Raw genomic sequence first — 19,546 nt, 5'->3', positions numbered from 1 at the left:
CTTACTAGAAGCCTCTCTGTGTCAAGGAGAAGGATGCGGGGAGGCACCATCTATGCTGGGAAGCCTGGGCTGCAGCGTCGGGAAGGTTCTGAGTGGGTGTGTGGGCTGCCAGTCCACTTACAGAAGAGATGTGAAGGCCGTCTCGGCACCCCTTCTCTGGTCCCATTCCATGTCTACTCTCTTGGTCTTCAGGACACAGACAGCACGAGAAGTACAGACTATATCCTAACAGATAGGGAAACTGCCTTCTCCCTTTTTCTTTTCGTAAGTTAAAATCATCTGGTCCAATTTTCTCATTCCTCTCAGCGGAGACGGAAACCAGTACCTTTTATTTTTGCTATTGGCATCTCCAAAGGAAAGCTGCACTCCTGAGCTGAGGACACAGAGGTCTCAATAGAGAAGTTTCCCAACTTGACAACGTGGTAGGAAAAAAAAATCCATACCTTACTTTCTACTACTTGTCAATCTACTCCAATCCTAGGGAATTAAGCAACCTGAGTTGGACAATTATGTATAGAAACCACACCTACTGAGAAAAGTAATCAGAATATAGCAGCTTGAGGGAGGAAGACCAGAAGACACATTTTGGAGAAAAAAATTAATAGAAGAAGAAAAGAGTATTTTAATAAAATTATTGCAAGGATTTTTAAGGCAATATAATTGAAGTACAAAGGAGAAGTGTTTTTTAAAAAAAAAACAAAAACACCCAGGATTTATATTAAATGTTCAGTAGAAAGCTAGAAAAAAAGAATAATTATTATTAAATACTGGAGAAAGGAAATGGCAACCCACTCCAGTCTTCTTGCCTGAGAAATCCCAAGGACAGAGGAGCCTGGCGAGCTACAGTCCATGGGGTCACGAAAGGGTTGGACATGACTGAGCAACTAAACAACAAATTATTAAATACAAAAATCATTACTTTTTCAATTAGAGGTTCAATTGGAAGATTATCTCGTAATACATAGTGAAAACACAAAAAATTTAAAATAATGAGGACAAAGACAAGAGGCTCAATACGCAAATAAGTACCAGAAACTGAAAAAGAAAAGATAAACTTACATGCAATTTGATGAAATTTCTAAGCTGCAAGGATAGAGGGAAAATGCTAGTAAACCAAAATGTAAGGTTATAAACATATAGACATAGTTCAGATAAGTTCCTCAGCAAGAGAAATAAAAAGCCAGGGGAAGAGACAGCTATGATGTCTATAAGCTCCATTATGTTAGAAATTTATTATCAATACATAAACCGAAGTCTTTTGGGAGTGGAAAATACATGCACAGCATAAAAGAAGAAAATGTATTTATCACTAAAGTTTTATATCTGGATATTCAAAGCCACACTGCAGAAAAACTTTACAGTATTTGTACATCAGTTAATTTGATAATTGGCTTATATGTTATCTTCTACATCTTAAAGAACATATTTGAAAGCTTTTATAGATAGCTGATAAAAAACTGAGATGTTAATATCTGTGGAAATTTAACTCAGAAAATTAAGCTACTATGAGACTCTCACATGCAACATAAAAAATACCAAAACATTTATGAATAATGAAAAAAAAGGACTGTGTGCCAGGAATAGTATATCCAACCAAATATCATTCAAATTTGAAGATTAAATAGAGTTCTTTTATTTCAGTTATGCAAGGAATCAAAAAACACACCACTCAACAACCCTTCTCAAGATTATTATTGTTAAAGGAAGTTTTCCTATCAAGTAAAAACAAAGTAAGAACAGAGATCTCAACACAGGAGTTGAGGATACAAAAAAGAAACCACTATTCAACAATAAATCTCTAGTAATTACAGCTGAATACATGTATACAATAATTTGACCGTGAAGTATAATTTTTGAGTTAGGATTCTTAACACAGAAGAGACCTTACAGAAAACTGAAGAATGCTACCATACTATTCTTGTGCAGATGAGAACTGAAATAGCAGCTTTGAGGGAATGTATGTGATCTACATTATAGTAAAACGTCATGTCATAGGAATGAATCATGTGAAGCAGTCACTTACAGGAGTGTGGTTTTAAGAAATTAAAGCAAGAGAGGGCTGAGAAAAAAATGAAGACAAAGGAAAGAAAATTAGCACTGACTCTTTGACATAAAAGAAGAAAGCAGCATCTTCTTAGGTAAAATAATTTTATAGTTCTATTCTTTTCTTGCAGACTACTGTGGAAACAGTGTTTAAAAAAAAAAAAAAACAGCATAGACCCTCTTAAGGGGCAAGATTATTTCATTTGTGCTTTTAGTTCTTTGGGGACGTTTGTGCTTTATAGCTGGAAACATTTTCCAAGAAGTCAAAGCAAACTAAGCCTGTAGACTAAGAAGCCTCTGGTGGATTCTGAATCCTTTTCTGATGGCGAAGGAACCCATCTATACACAGGCAATAATAGCAATCAAACTTGTCTCTTGTCATCATCTGAGTCCCAGTATGAAGCTGGCAAGTTGAAACCTACTGGATACTCGATATTTTTTGGTGCATTAGTGTGAAAATGGCGAATCAAGAATCTAGGATATCTTCATACACATGAAGTTTTTGCCTCTTACTGTATTTAAATCTATATTTGTATAAAATATTTGAAGAGAAAGAAAAAACGAAATTCAAGGAGTACACTTGAAGACTCAACCCATGACCCTGTACCTGGGTTAGGGTACTAGAGGAAGAGAGAAAGAAAGGTTATTAAAAGAAATTTGATCAATCTACCAAATGTAAGGAAATACAAAGAAGAGGAAACATGTACCAAGGATAATAAATAATACAAAGAAATGATGCTTCAAGGAATGTATGGAATGGGTCAAATTCCCAGAATAAGACAGACTTTAGGATTAGGTTCAAATACAAAATCCTGTTATACACTCATAAAACAAAATGAAAGAGAAAGACCCCAAGACATTTTCCCTAACAACTCATCAGAATCATTACCATTTTTTAGAAATAAATTTTCCTACAAGTAATATTTTCATATTTCATAATAAAAAACTTGACATCCTACCTGGACTTCAGAGGATGTTCCATCCTGTGCCAGGGCCAACAAAATGCTGACACTGGTCTTCAGATGTTGTCCTGAGCCGATACCACCAACATAACGATGCAAACAGCCCAGAGCCAATGAGTGGCCGGTTCTGGACACAACGTCTCGAGCTGACTTCAACCTGGAAAAGAGTCATGCTTCAAGGATTGTTTCTTCTCTTTCCCTATGGCAACAACAAGCTTATGAATCACACAATAAAAGGGATCTATTCTGGAAATCAAAAAAGATTACAATCATGATTACTTCTTTCTCTACTCATTAACAAACGTTAGAGACTTAATTTAAAATGGCTAAAATCACACATTTCACTGAATAAAAGCCTATTTTCACTTCAGAGAAAACATGAAAAAGAAACTACAACTTCAGAGTTTTTAATATTAATTATTCCTCAAAAATACAAGAGCCATTTGAAATATATTTTAACCACTGGTGCTTTCAATAAAAGACAAATAAGACAAAAAGACTATGACATAATCATGCACCAACATAGTTACTGTTAGAGAAGATGAAAATCCCACTAAGAACAAAGCTCCTAAAATAGCAAAGGAACCTAGAAAGCAACTTTGATTACATTTTAAAAACTGTATTCCTAAAAAAAACCCCAAACAAACTGTATTATGACTCTCAATAAATCATCCATAATTAAACTAATAAAAGTGAAATAAAGTCAAGGGATAAAAAACCATCCCAGGACTCTGGCTGGTTAGTTTGCCTATGGCAAAGAAAAATACAAATGCTGTCATGATAGAACAGACATTAGGAAATGCAGCGATGAAAGACATGAACTAAGTGCATCCAGAGCAGTACTTTTTTTTTTCGACCACATCACATGGCATGTAGGATCTTCCCTGACCAGAGATTGAACCTGATCCCTCCACATTGCGATTGTGGAGTCTTAGCCACTGGACTACCAGGGAAATACTTTAGTAATATTTCTAATATATTATATCCTTGGATAAGGGGTCTTTATCTCTCTATACCTCAGTTTCTCCATCTGTAAAACAAAACATTATCATTATTCCTATATAGCAGTTGTTTTGAGGAATGAAAGAAGAATGAATGACACTGTGCATTCTAAAGCATTATACAGATTAGAAAGCTTCCTTCACAGAGTCACTTTTCAAAGTTCATGCCAGTGAGCTAAAATGAAACTTGAGCCAATTTTGTCAGTAATAATTATCTATTCAATAAAGTACATTATCTAAGATATAAGAATATACATTTCCCAGAGGTGTCAAAGTGAGAATGCTGCCCAATAATTATAACACTTTATGGAGATTTTAAGACAAATCCCAGTTTCAGATAAATGAAAATGTGAAAAAAAATGGGTAACTTCAAATCTATGTAATAATTAACTTTAGATCATAATAAATTATTTGGAAAAGCTAATGAAACTAAGCATTGAGAACACCTGCACACCATTAACTGGACAGGTATGAATATGAATGAAATGTCCTTGTGTTTCACCAGATTACGTATGAAACAGATACTCTGATAGGTATTGAAGACACATAAATTAAAACCGCTGGTAACTAAAGAAAAACTAACCATTCAAGAGTTTTCCAAAGAAATACATTCCAATTTTACCTATTAATAACAGAACACAAACCACAAAACAGGTGGTTAAGATTGGTTCTTTTAAAATATCTTTAACAAAAGTTGATTTCAGGATCAATGAGAGACACTTGAAAAAGGTAAAGCTAATCTATCACTAGAAAATAACTGAAGCCATCCTGTAGAAGACTAAGTGGGAATATTTTGACTGTATTCTGCCCACTTGTATTATCCTTAGTGAGTCAAGCGGTAACACTGGGGCATTATCCTCAACCCACCCGAGTTCCGAAAACACTTCTTTAGAATTACTACTTCACAACCACTGCTTCTCCCAACCTCTCTCTTGTTGATAATCACAATGTAGTTTAGTATAATTAATACTCAAGATATACCATACTTAAGAATGATTAGTTTATATTAATCAAATGTTAATTCCTAACCACTCTTGATTTTCAACTACTCTACTTAAGTACTTGATTAACAACAAACAGTCACTAATAAACTGTATTTATCATCTTAATCACATTTATTTGGATCTCTGAGGTCACTCTTTTAAATGCCACAAAATTCTTTAAAGCTAATGCTAAATATATCCCATTTCAGAAATAATTTAAGTAATGATAAACTTACCAACCTAGATAGCATATTAAAAAGTAGAGACATTATTTTGCCAACAAAGGTCCATCTAGTCAAGGCTATGGTTTTTCCAGTGGTCATTATGGATGTCAGAGTTGGACTACAAAGAAAACTGAGCGCTGAAGAATTGATGCTTTTGAACTGTGGTGTTGGAGAAGACTCTTGAGAGTCCCTTGGACTGCAAGGAGATCCAACCAGTCCATTCTGAGGGAGATCAGCCCTGGGATTTCTTTGGAGGGAATGATGCTGAAGCTGAAACTCCAGTACTTTGGCCACCTCATGCAAAGAGCTGACTCATTGGAAAAGACTCTGATGCTGGGGGGGATTGGGGGCAGGAGGAGAAGGGGACGACAGAGGATGAGAAGGCTGGATGGCATCACCGACTCGATGGACATGAGTTTGAGTGAACTCCAGGAGTTGGTGATGGACAGGGAGGCCTGGTGTGCTGCGATTCATGGGGTCGCAAAGAGTCGGACACGACTGAGCAACTGAACTAAACTGAACGATAAACTTAGTAATAGTTAGAAAAAGAATGGCTTGTCCAAAAAGTGAAATATTAACAGAAAGAACAATGGCAATGGTGGGGTGGGGGGAGCAGAAATGAGAGAAAAGAACTTCAAAGCACCTCTTTGAGAGCAAAGTACACATAATTTAGAGAAACGTTTACTAACAACCCTCTTGATTCCATTATATAACATTCAAGAGCTGAAAAAGAAACCCACACCACATTGAAAGCATGTACCGTGTAGAAAATACATGGTCCGGTTAATAATAATTATGGATTATCTAAATGACATCATTGACTATGAAAGAAAATTACTTGGTGATAGGGAGACTCACTTGTCAAAGCTATATTGGGCCATTCTAGCAATAAAAGTTGCTTCTCCGACCACCTGAGCCATTCTTCCAAGAGCTTCCCCTGCTGCACATCGTAAGATGGGGTTTGGATTGTCCAGGGCCCCCATAACCAGTGTCAGAGCAGATTTACGAACTTCCTCTGGTCCTAAAGTACTTTTGTTTTCAGCGAGGCCCTACGGTTATTAAAAAAAAAAAAAAAAGGACTGCAATATTTGTAAATTAACATCTTCACACATTACTCTCTTCAGCCAGCTTTCCCATGCATATACTATGCTTAGAATTAACACCTTTTAAATTGACAGCAATCACTTTCCTAAACATGATTTCAGAACATGATACGTAACATAGTTGCAGCTGAATCAGCCCTAAAACCAACAATCCCTAGGAGTGTCTCTACCAAGGAAACATACTTAAAAGTTGTTTTTATGTATAAAGGACACTGTATTATTAAAACAACTGTTATTAACTGACTGAAATTTATCATTAAACTTTAAGAAAGGAAAAAGGCCTGATGAACATGAAACCCTGATACTTTATTATAAAAATGCCAGAGACGATAATTATGTCACAAAGAGTATATCCAGTAGATACTTAAAGACAAAATGAGGTTAAGAATAATCAGTAAATGAACATCGGTTGCTCAGATGGTAAAGAATCTGCCTGTAATGCTGGAGACCCAGGTTCGATCCCTGGGTCGGGAAGATCCCCTGGAGGAGGGCATGACAACCCACTCCATTATTCATGCCTGGAGAATCCCATGGACAGAGGAGCCTGGTAGGCTACAGTCCACAGGGGTTGCAAAGAGTCAGACATGACTAAGTGACAAAACATGAATGCTGACAAAGTTTCTTCATCATACTAAAGGTTAATGTCTCTGGTTCTAGTTATACTTACTGTCCTGGAACTTAAATTTATTTATTTGCTATGCTATGCTATGCTAAGTCACTTCAGTCGTATCCAACTCTGTGTGACCCCATAGACGGCAGCCACCAGGCTCCCCCGTCCCTGGGATTCTCCAGGCAAGAACACTGGAGTGGGTTGCCATTTCCTTCTCCAATGCATGAAAGTGAAAAGTGAAAGCGAAGTCGCTCAGTCGTGTCCAACTCTTAGCGACCCCACGGATTGCAGCCTACCAGGCTCCTCCATCCATGGGATTTTCCAGGCAAGAGTACTGGAGTGGGGTGCCATTGCCTTCTCCGTAAATTTATTTATTTACTTGAGGCCAAAAATCTTTTAAGTCGTGCTGCCTAGGCAAAGTGTTAACTGCAGCAGAGCCTTTAGTGAGCACACCTATGAGTAAAAGTATACTGTACAGAAACATTATAGTTGTTTGCTAGCCTTCCAGCCACTGAGGGGAACCATGACCACCCCACTTCTTTTTAAAAAAAACTCAGAGGTTGGTAGCTGACAGTCTCTAAAAAGGATGTATACTAACGATTATATAAATGGCACAAATCTTTTTTGCATAACTAATGCCTACATCCCTTTCCCTGAAGTTTACAAAATATGATTTAATTCATGCCCATTTAAACTCTTTACCTGTTGCCCTTTTATTTTAAAACAGTAATATCTTAATATTACCATATTATAGATTAACAACTTAATATTATAGATTATATAATAGTCTTGGTATGCCTGAATTACTATATTAAAGGTATGAGTTAAAATCTCAGTTTAGAACATTTACTATGTTTTAAAAGTAAATACCTTTAGTGCACTAAGTACAGCTGTAAAGATATTAAGCTGCACCGCCTGCTGGCGAACACCTTTGGCTTGTTTAACACATTCAGCAAAGTGATCCAACATCTGTAATCTATAATAGAATCAAGATTACATTAGCAATACTTTTTATTCAAATATGGCTCAAAAAACAGAGATAAGACACACTGTTTAACAAATAATGCCCCATTCTATCTCTTCTCTATTTTCATTCCCTGGTCTACAGTTCCCCCCTTCTTTGAATTAATAGACAAATATGAAACAACTAACTGGCACAACACAAGAGATTGATATTACGTTTCAATCAGCAAAATAAGGTCATAATCTGAGTCACCTTCAGTGTGCAACAAAGTAGATGCTCAAGGTTTCTTGAACAGAATAACCATCATTAGCTGTGCATCTCTGTGGAAGATTTTTAGGTTGGAAATTTAAAAATGTTCACACACAGAAGAAAATAGTACTTCATGCCCTGTTTTTGGAAGCTAATTGGGAGTTGTTTTTTTTTAAGATTTAGCTTGGTCACTTTTGTTAAATGTGAAAAATCAGAGGTGAACTGGTTGTTTCATTCTTTCATTTTTTAAAAATGAGACAGTTACCCCTCTTCCCCAAATCACAGCCATTTGAGACTATTCTGATTAAAGAGAATGAGGTCACACCAGATTCTCCTAAAAAGAAATGGAGTGGGGCAAAGGAATCTAGGGGAATTTCACTGGAAGGGTTTAAGCTCAATTATAAAAGGCCACAGGTCTCACGTCAAAGCATTCCTCAAAAACCCAATAGGAAGAAACCATCTTTCCTCCAGGAGGTAACCCAGTCAGATGTTCTTAGAGGACACCTGTTCGGGCTGACACGCGCACACCTCTCTGACACTGACCCACATCTCTGGTGAGGAAGCAGGGCACTGTCCACATTGCTATCAGGCACACACCTAAGAAGATGTACATGTGCTCCAACACAGCCATCAAATATCGTGTGCCTATAACTGATCTCAAACCTGCAACTTAAAAAAAAAGGTTTCCCCTTCTATAAAGTATTTATTTCTTTTAATTTGAAAAATATCAAGAAAAAGTTACTACCTAGGAATAACCACTGAACATTTTTACATATATTAAAATCGAAATTGCAACACTTCTTGCCTTTTACATTCTTCATTTAACATTATATAATGAGCATTTGCTGATATCAAAACATTGTCTCTGTAAAACATACTTCAGCCTATCAACTTTCCATAATGTATTCACTGATTCCTCCATCCCTGGATATTTATGTTATATATTATATTTTTGATAGAATTATCTATTTTTACTTCATCTTGTTTCACAAAAGTGATTTAATAAGGTTAAGATAATCCTGGATTCTAGTTACAGCTTTCACAACTAGCTGTATAATTTTTGGCAAACCACGAGCTCTCAGACCTAGATTTCTCTAGTTTTAAAACAAGAACATTAAAATAGATGCTTCATAAGATTCTTTCACTTTTAAGTCTTTAACATTCACGTGGCAACCAAATGCTCTTGAAGATATCTGGATAAAGTAAAATTCCATATTTAAAATTCTCCCCTCAAGTTAAAAACTAATCAAGTAACCTACATATGTAAAGACATGCTATCTTTTCTATACAAATACAACAATGTTCTTGAGGCATAGTTTTTAAAACCTGAACTATCTGTGAAGATTTTACATTAATTCATTTTTAGTCCTTCTTCTGGGAAAATCAGTAAAAAGAAACTTTTAAGTATAAAACCCCTAAAAGTTAAGTACAGTGTCTGTGGACATAAAGCATAGCAAACTAAAATCCTCCCATTAAGAAAAGAATCAATTCCTTTAGTGTTCCAAATTCCATATTTTAACATCTGAAAAACATTACATTAGGGAGTAGACTTCTCATTCATTTACTATCTCAATAACAAAATCAAAAAACTTAGAAAACTGCTGTCCCTAATTAAAGATACAGGCAAACATACTATGCCTTATAAACTGGCAAACAAATTACTACAATGAAAATTTTGTTGTATAAGACCTGGTCCACAATACAATAGTTATTAGATGCCAGAACATGGGCTCAAACCTGAAAAACAGTTTCAAATTATGTGGAGTCTGCATGCAATTTATATTATTATGTTTGTGAGACTATTGTTTGAACTTTTTTTTTTTTTGCATCCAGAATATATTTTGAAAACTTTTACATTGATACCAAAGACAGGCAGACACTACAAGAAAATTACAAATACAAATACTGACATAGAAATCTTGAACAAAATATAAGCAAACTATAGCAGAACATTAAAAGGTGTATATACTATGACCAAGTGGGATTTATTCCTGGAATTTGAGAATGGCTCAACAGACAAAAATTAATCAATGTGATATATCACCTTAATAGAATGAAGGAAAAAACCCCCAAATCATCTCAATTGATGCAATAAAAGAATGACTAAATTCCACATCTTTTCATAGTAAAAAGACTTAATGAATGAGAAATAGAAGGAAACTCAGTGGCTGGGAAAATCTACTACTTAAAAATAATTTATATTTAACTATGACTTTATACTAACCGGTGTTTAAAAGAAACATGAGGAAACACTACACCAAAAAGAGCCACGGAAGCGTCAATGACCGAAACTCCAAGGGGAAGAGGCCCAGGCACAGCTTCTCCAGCAGGTATTCGTAAGTAAATGGAGGATGGGTCATGCTCCAAAGCCCCACTCCCAGATGCACTGTTTGGCTGGAGCTGCAAAAAGAGGACATAAAAATCATTCAAAATCTACTGTAGGAAATTCACTTACCAAGTACTGGGCATGAAGAGTAAAACAGAGGAGGAGAGAGAAAAGGTAATAATAAAACAACAGAATGATTAACTATGGAAATGTTTAAACAGAGAAAGATGTAATTTGGCTATCTAAAAAAGTCACAACAGTTGATATCATTTTTTTAAAAATCTTGTTCATTCTAAAACATTTTTATAGTACCCACCTTAAAATGTGTAAGCAAAATAACATCAGGAATAACTTAAACTCACAAAAAAAGTTTTTTAAAGTGACCTTTAGAAACTTTTTAAAAAGTACATATGAAATAATGTATTCAGTGGGCAAAAAAGGTTCTAAATCTTCAGTCTACTAAATTTTATTCCTCTCTAATCTGTCACAAAATAAACTAAACTGAAACAGAACACCAACAACCAAAAAGCTACTCAAAACCGATCTTTGCAAAAGCAGCCACAGGATACCTAAATACACAGACTATCAAATAAAGACAACTCACCCAATTCTAACTATTGCTGCTTACCTTTTCTCCTTATTTATCCACCACTAAGAAGATATTTTTAAATGTCTTAAGAAAGACAAATGAAAAGTAAACCTTAGTCTACAATATTTTCTTTTTAAATGACAATGTATACTAGTACCATTGTTTATCAATCAAGCTAGTAATCATTTCAATGTATAGTTTACTACCTGGTCTTCAATTGATTTATGATCAGTTTCCTGAAGCCAGGACCCAAGTAGAACACTATCATCATAGTGGCAGAGGGATCTGAGGAGGGAAGTAGTTGTGTTGGCTGAGTTGTCAGTCAAAGTGAATTCTGCCACCAGTTCTCTAAGAAGTGCATTGAAAGAGCCTAAAAAACAGAACTTCAGATCAGATGAAAAATAATACTTTTTAAGAAGATGACAATCATTACCTACAAAGAGCAGCAGTATGTTCAACAGAAGTAAAATAATTAAATCCCCATTTCCTTTTTTTACAAATCAGTATTAAATGTTTCATTGCTAGTTTTAATACACAATAATGGCACTTCCTCATTATTGTATTGTGCCTTTTAGTCCAAATTATTTAAATAAACAACTCAAATTCAGGAAAAGTTCTTTATTTTAAATATGTTAAATATGATTATTATTTACTATTAATTACTCAATGATGTACAAACACTGAACCAGAGCATATAAAAATTCTCAGGCATGGTTGCACCGGGATATTAACATTTTATATGACATTTAACTTCTGCAACAGTACATTAATATTCTCCCTTCAGATTCCTAAATTATTGGCTATATCATAATAGTTAAGATAGTCATCAAAAGCACAGACTCTGAATATGAACCAGCTGGGTTTGAATCCAAGCTCTGCTACCACCTCCCAGACCCGTGCAAGCTACACAACCTCTAAGTACCCAAGATTCTTCACCTTTAAACAAAGCTATATTTTAGCCTCATAAGGTCTGTGGTTAGAGTCAAAGACACCAATACTTATAAAGGGCTTAGGCTGGGACCTGGAACACAGCAGTGCTCAACAAGTGTTAGCTACTCTGTATGATGAAAAGAAAAATGGTGGCCTTCCTTTGCACAGTGAGGCAGCGAGGTAGCCAGGGTCAGAACTCTACGATATTGTGAAGAGCTGGAAAGGCATAATGAAGAATTTTTATTAAACATCCACAAATTTTACTTACCTTCATAAGTTTTTGGAGGTAACAATGCCAAGATATCATAAAGCCTTAAACGGACCATGGCAGCACTAGCTTTCAGATGAGCTCCATGGGCTTTAATTACAGAGGGAATGCTAAAATGTCAAAAGTATAATTTGTATCAGCTTATTAGAATAAGCAGTATTTACAAACATTCTTTCCCAGTCAAATCAAAGTGATATCCAGATGACATTCAGACAATATCAATGTACTGTCAAAGTACACTGGTAAGTAGTATGTTTTTGTTTTAGTTTATTTTGTGACTTTTAATGTTAGTAACAGAAACACTATAAAACACAATTCTATTTCAATCTATACTACTATAATTTTTAAAATCACTTTACATAAAGTTTAGTACATTTTCTATATGACAGTACAGGGAATTACAAAACATGGCAATTTTTAAATATACAAAATTGGATGTTAATGTGTTCTAATTGCCTACTTACTGTGACATCATAGTCATGGCACATTCAATAGGGGTCATCAATTTTCTAATCACATCTTCAGTTAGGAGTTCAGGGCAATGTGCAACAAAACTCCTCATTGCTAGATAAAAATTTTAAAAAGACTGATTTGAAACAGCTTTTGTGAAGATGAACAATTTATAAAGTTATATAAAGGCTCCTAAAATTTTTAATTATTACAAAACATCAGGTTCTAAAACAAGGTCAAACCAAAAGAAGAACCAACTGCAACGACAGAGAAAACTCATTAGAAAAGGCTAAGAGTGGACAACAGAAACAGAGGAAGGGAAGATGTCTCTTAAGATTTCCATGAGCAAGAATTCAGAGGTCTATGACTCCATGTGAATTCAGATGACTGAAAAAGAAAGCTGTTTCAGAAGAGAACCAGGAGTGGACATAATGCCCCAGTGAGCAGAAGTATCTTTGTTGGCTTAGTAGTAGAGCTACCATCTCTCAGATATATGGGAACAAAACTGACACTCTGCCCCCGTGTTTATGGTTAAGTGCATATCCATCTCCCACAGTTTGGAAAAAGAAGTACTTTTCATCTTCAAATAAAGTAAGAAAACATAAAAGGATAGTCACTCAATGTAATTTTAGTTCCCAAATAAAACAAAACTTGAGCCTTTCCTATAAGTTGCTGACTCCCAAACAAAAACAACTTTATTTCACACTTCTTGAAAATGCTGATATCTAAAAAATGTATCAACTTTTGCAGATCTGATAGGAGAAAACAGCTATTTGTATGAAAAGACTAACTGTAAACTCAGTAAACTTGGTAATCCTGAGTTTCTTTTTCCTTTAAATAAGCACTGGGCTTTTTTACATGATGACTCAGTGCTTCTTCAGGTGGAAGACTGCAGGAACTGGCAATTAAGAGGCCTGGATTCTAGCTCCTGTTTGATCACAAACTCTAACCTCCTTTTCAAAGACTTACCTTCATTTTTATTGCAAAATTAGTAAACTGGTATAGATTATTTACAAAGTTTTTTTTCCTAAATGTAAAAGTCTACAAACTCATCATTATGTATCAAAAAACTGAAGCAATGATTTACCTTCACTTCACAAATATTTTAGTAAGAAAATAATAGTGTGCAAGTGCAATCCCTTCAGTTCTTACCACATAAAGCTCCAGCACGACCTTCCAATGTTACCTGCCAGGTAAAAGAATCGCCTCGGGCCTTCTCAGCCTCCAATTCCTTTAAAGAACGAGGGAAAACGTTTCGCCACAATAACAACATCTTGGGTAGATGGTAACGAACAACAGACGGTCCTAAACAAGAAAATGGGAATACAAAACCATACTATATATAACACTACAAAAAAAAAAAAAAATCATAGAAAAGAGCCTCAAATAAGCTTTAACAATAATTCTTATCTCTATCTTAATCTCTAACATTTTCAAAATGTTTTTTATTCTGTAAGTGAAATATATACCTATTGAAGCACAGTAAAATTCATCTAGAAACTAACAATATTTATAGCATCCAACATAAAATAAATCCACAAAATGTCATCTAAAAGAAATTACTCAAATATATTTAGAATGACAGATTACATTCTATCAACAATAAAGTTATCTGGGGCTGCAGTCCAGGGGGTCGCTAGGAGTCGGACACGACTGAGCGACTTCACTTTCACTTTTCACTTTCATGCATTGGAGGCGGAAATAGCAACCCACTCCAGTGTTCTTGCCTGGAGAATCCCATGGACAGAGGAGCCTGGTGGGCTGCTGTCTATGGGGTCGCACAGAGTTGGACATGACTGAAGCGACTTAGCAGCAGCAGCAGCAGGGACATATTTCATGATATCTTTTCTATAAACACATATGTATATAAACATACACACCCGTTCCTAAACACATACATATAAACATTTACTACTCCATTTTAAGGGCAATGTATATGGTTAATTTTCATGGAGTAGTATATTTAAAAGTAGGAACCTATATTTATACTGCTAAGGAATTCATTTAATATACCACATAACATACTTAACATAATGTTCTGGAAAAAAGTTACCACTTATTATCTTCTTTAGAAAACCAGATCAAGGTTCAATTCTCAAAAGGTAGATGAATCAAGCAGTTAGCAACTTTGTAGTTAGTACACACACATACTTTTTATAGTATAAGTCGAAAATATGAAGTAAAACGTGGACACACCTTATTACAATGATAACATATTGATACCATATATTATCACAATGATAACAGGTACTTCTGTTCTATGTATAATGCTAAACTTTATCTGCATCTTAGATCTGTCATAACAATTAGGACTGCTGCTGCTGCTGCTGCTAAGTCGCTTCAGTCGTGTCCGACTCTGTGCGACCCCATAGACGGCAGCCTACCAGGCTCCCCGTCCCTGGGATTCTCCAGGCAAGAACACTGGAGTGGGTTGCCATTTCCTTCTCCAGTGCAGGAAAGTGAAAAGTGAAAGTGAAGCCGCTCAGTCGTGCCCGACTCTTAGCGACCCCATGGACTGCAGCCCACCAGGCTCCTCCATCCATGGGATTTTCCAGGCAAGAGTTCTAGAGTGGGGTGCCATCGCCTTCTCTGAACAATTAGGACAGTGAAGTGCAAAAGAATATCCCAAGGATGTAACGCCAACAAGAGATAGTTTACTGTGTGACTTTATCATCCTACTACAATCACGTCACTAGCCTTCACTTTGGGCACGGAATATCTCGTTTCTTTTAATAGGCTAATCAGTTAGACCATGGCTATTCTGATAGTAAAGGTGAAAGTGGCTCAGTTGGTAAAGAATCCATCTGCAATGTGTGAGACCTGGGTTCGATCCCTGGGTTGGGAAGATCCCCTGGAGAAGAGAAAGGATACCCACCCCAGCTCCAGTATTATGTCCTAGGGAATTCCATGGAATATACGACTGTATATGGGGTTGCAAAGAGTCAGACACAACAGAGTGACTTTCGCTTTCTCATTCAGTTCAGTCGCTAAGTGTACATAAACAGAAATTACCAAAAAATCTCATAGCAAATGATGAGAAAAACATCATTATCCTTTTATAGCCTCATTCAAAGTCTAGGATGTGAAGTTGAATACTTTTAAACTTTCTTTACAGTCTACTGACAGTTACAGAATAAGACAAAATCCTACTCAGTTATAGCTGTACCTAAAGTCATGAGTGCTCCAAGTAAGAGCCATCCAGCTTGGGTGCGCTGTAAAGACAGCCTGCTATTTTGGGCAGCAGTTCGTAAGAGATCTTCAGCAATACTAACAACCATCTGCAAGAGAGGTTTAGAACTGGATTTTAATTTAAACAAGTTAACAAGATCAAAAAAGAAAATACATAGCTAGTATGCTTTTATTAAAAAAGAATTTGTCCTTTTTTTGTTGTTGTTGCTGTTAACATGCTTTTAAAGAGGCAACATCAGTACCTAATCAATCCCAATTGCACTGCTGACTCAGAGAAGACCCACAACAGCACAGTGGTTAAGAATATGACTTCCAGAGCCAAGATGCCCGAGTTCATATCCCAGCTTTGTCATTTCCTAGCTTTTTGACCTAGAATAACTTCATCTCTATGCCTCATTGCTAAAATAGGAATAATAGGAGAACCAACGTCACTCACGTGCGGATTAAATAAGTTAATACAGGAAAGCACCCAGAGTGGTGCTGATCCATGTAGTCACTTAATAAATGCTATAAGTAGTGACACTGTAAACCTACACTTCAAGATTTGTGGAACTCTTATTATAAGTTTGTCATTAAGCTAATCTTAAGGTGCTTACAGTCTTAGAAAAGACACAGGAGAAAAGGGAAGTAACAAACAGCATACAATCAAACGACAGAATAATAGGACAGATGCAGTGGTCAGCAAAGAGAAAGGCTACCACAGACTGAGTAGCTCTGAAGGTATTTCATGGAAGAGATGAAACTTGAATTGGGCTTCTAAAAAAAGCAGCTAAGTCTGGTGCAGGTGAACAAGAGGAGGGATGAAATTCTAATGTAAGATGTTAGCATAAGCAAAGACACGGAGGCTGAAGAAAAGCTTGGAAAGAAAGCAATGTGGCTAGTCCGACGAGTGCAATAAGAAACTAGAATGAAAGGAAAGAATTAAGGCAAATTATGAAGGTACAAGTTTAGCAGACAGAGGTGATTATATTTTATTCTCTGATCCTGCATAGTCTCTAAGGGTCTTTGAGCACATAAAAAATATGAAATATAAAATACGGAAGAGATGGGAGAAAAAGACTCCAAAGAAGGAAAATCAGTAGGAGACAAGCATATGGCAAAGGGAGATGGAAGCCCAGGTTTGAGTAGTAGCTATCCAAGTCACAAAAATGAATGGACATGGGCCGAGTAACCCAGAGGAAAAAAAAATTAAAAATTTAGCCCAATATAAAATTGCAAATAATACTTATATAAACACTTATATTCCTAACAAGAAAATCTTCATAATAGTATACAGTATAGCAGAAAGAAAGGTGAAAAAAAGGTAAGTGATTCACAACAGCTATTCAATTTTACTAAGTATTACCAAAATGCTAACTATGGCAACAGCACATTCTCTTGACATTTTGAATATAGCAGCGTGAATTATATTTCTAAAACTCCAAAGAAAAGCTCTGATTTCTAAAGAATCAGTATAAGGTTTTTTAAATATCTAAAATAAATCATAAAATGATATTACACCCAGACAAAACCTATTATTCCTGTAACAGAAGTAAGTATCAAATTTTAATTAGGGTCTGTCAACTCCATATGGGCTTCCCTGGTAGCTCAACTGGTAAAGAATCCACCTGCAATGCAGGAGGCCCTGGTTCAATTCGTGGTCGGGAAGATCCCCTGGAGAAGTGATAGGCTACCCACTCCAGTATTCACTGACTTCCCAGGTGGCTCAGATGATAAAGAATCTGCCTGCAATGTGGGAGACCTGGGCTCAATCCCTGGGTTGGGAAGATCCTCTGGAGGAGGGTATGGCAATCCACTCCAGTATTCTTGCCTGGAGAATCCCCATGGACAGAGGAGCCTGGCGGGCTACAGTCCACGGGGTCACAAAGAGTCGGACACGACTGAGCGACTAAGGACAGTACAGCATGGCATAACTCCATATAAGCAGAATACTATGTCACTCATTATCACAGTAAAACTGTTTTTGTTTGATCATCCAGTTCAACATCAAACACAGAGGTATTCCAATGAAGACTACATAAAGCCCATGGGTTAGCACTTAGTATTCTAGGATCTTTGTCATACCTTTCCCTTGGCATGAGGAATGCCCAAAGGACTCTGATGAACTCCACCTAACAAAGCAGCCATTGCAAAACTGTATCCACTAACAGCTTCTGGCGAGGTTTTTAAGCTGTTGAGCCGTTCTGCACATCTGTCTAGAAATGGCGTCAGCTGGAAAGGTAACGCCACAGCCACACAGCGCAAACACCAGGCAGCAGCCAGGCGAGCTGCCATGCTTGGATGGAGAAGCACTGAGGTCACAGTCTCCAAAAGGCCTAAAAAAATACTCAAAATTACTCTTTAATGAAGTCACACAATTTAATGAGTTAAAAGACTATGTATAACACCACCATTAATATTGTGTTACAATTTTACACAGATACTTTCAGAACTGCTGCCAAAAAACACACACATCTCAACTCATAAACAGGTAAGTACTTTAAAGGAAAGTTTTCTACAAAGAACACAGTACAATTATATCCAATGAATTATAAAATGCTGATGTATTCAATAAAGTTTAGAAACAAAACTATCATGACTGTTTGTCTCTCAAAGCATTATTTTAATATTTAATTCAAGATTCATTATCACAGTGAATCCTAAATAAAACCCAACTTTTAATGGATGATTTAAACTGCTAATTACCATGTTAAGCAACCAATTGGGAGTGTATCAATCACTCCTATGACTTTTAAAAATATTGAAAAAAATATTCCAGCCTATAAGTGAACAGCACACCTATAGATGCTTCCTGAATGAGAGGGGACGCGGTGGCATTCAGGCTCTGCACCAGGCTCCCGAGCTCCTGCAGGGCACAGACCATCACATGCTGGCTTGCCGCAATGTCTGCTGCTCCAGACTTGTTCTCCCCACTAGTGTCATTCACTACCGCTTCTGGAAGCACAAAATCAGGTACGGAATGTAGGTGAATTAAACCATGATATAATTTTTTGATCTAAACAAGTTTATGTTTTTAAATTATACAAGCTGGATGCCTGTTAAGAACTGTATTTGTATCCCTAACAATTCAGTTCAGTTCAGTTGCTCAGTCGTGTCCAACTCTTTGCGACCCCATGAATCGCAGCATGACAGGCCTCCCTGTCCATCATCAACTCCTGGAGTTCACTCAGACTCACGTCCATCGAGTCAATGATGCCATCCAGCCATCTCATCCTCTGCCGCCCCCTTCTCCTCCTGCCCCCAATCCCTCCCAGCATCAGAGTCTTTTCCAGTGAGTCAACTCTTCACATGAAGTGGCCAAAGTATTGGAGTTTCAGCTTTTCCATCATTCCTTCCAAAGAAATCCCAGGGCTGATCTCCTTCAGAATGGACTGGTTGGATCTCCTTGCAGTCCAAGGGACTCTCAAGAGTCTTCTCCAACACCACAGTTCAAAAGCATCAATTCTTTGGCTCTCAGCTTTCTTCACAGTCCAACTCTCACATCCATACACGACTACTGGAAAAACCATAGCCTTGACTAGACGGACCTTTGTTGGCAAAGTAAAGTCTCTGCTTTTGAATATGCTATCTAGGTTGGTCATAACTTTCCTTCCAAGGAGTAAGCGTCTTTTAATTTCATGGCTGCAGTCACCATCTGCAGTGATTTTGGAGCCCA

General features: G+C 36.6%; 1 protein-coding gene across 4 annotated transcripts in view; it reads right to left on the bottom strand.

Moving 5' to 3' along the window:
* The window catches only part of HEATR5B (HEAT repeat containing 5B), a 103,260-nt gene that overhangs the window by 61,196 nt on the left and 22,518 nt on the right, over window positions 1-19,546 (bottom strand). For all 4 annotated transcript variants that reach the window (XM_010838608.1, XM_010838611.1, XM_010838609.1 and 1 more), the window contains 11 exons: window positions 18,670-18,825; window positions 17,956-18,206; window positions 15,869-15,980; window positions 13,855-14,007; window positions 12,717-12,816; window positions 12,253-12,362; window positions 11,261-11,424; window positions 10,364-10,539; window positions 7,797-7,902; window positions 6,072-6,262; window positions 3,003-3,162 (listed from right to left, as the gene is read on the bottom strand). In XM_010838608.1, the coding sequence (XP_010836910.1) occupies window positions 3,003-3,162; window positions 6,072-6,262; window positions 7,797-7,902; window positions 10,364-10,539; window positions 11,261-11,424; window positions 12,253-12,362; window positions 12,717-12,816; window positions 13,855-14,007; window positions 15,869-15,980; window positions 17,956-18,206; window positions 18,670-18,825 (1,679 nt within the window). The remainder of the gene's footprint in view (window positions 1-3,002; window positions 3,163-6,071; window positions 6,263-7,796; window positions 7,903-10,363; window positions 10,540-11,260; window positions 11,425-12,252; window positions 12,363-12,716; window positions 12,817-13,854; window positions 14,008-15,868; window positions 15,981-17,955; window positions 18,207-18,669; window positions 18,826-19,546) is intronic.

Source organism: Bison bison, unplaced genomic scaffold (genome assembly GCF_000754665.1).
Source record: "Bison bison bison isolate TAMUID 2011002044 unplaced genomic scaffold, Bison_UMD1.0 scf7180017864100, whole genome shotgun sequence".
Lineage (NCBI taxonomy): Eukaryota > Metazoa > Chordata > Mammalia > Artiodactyla > Bovidae > Bison > Bison bison.
Note: the sequence above shows the minus strand (reverse complement) of the source record. Positions and strands in the feature narration are given on the sequence as shown.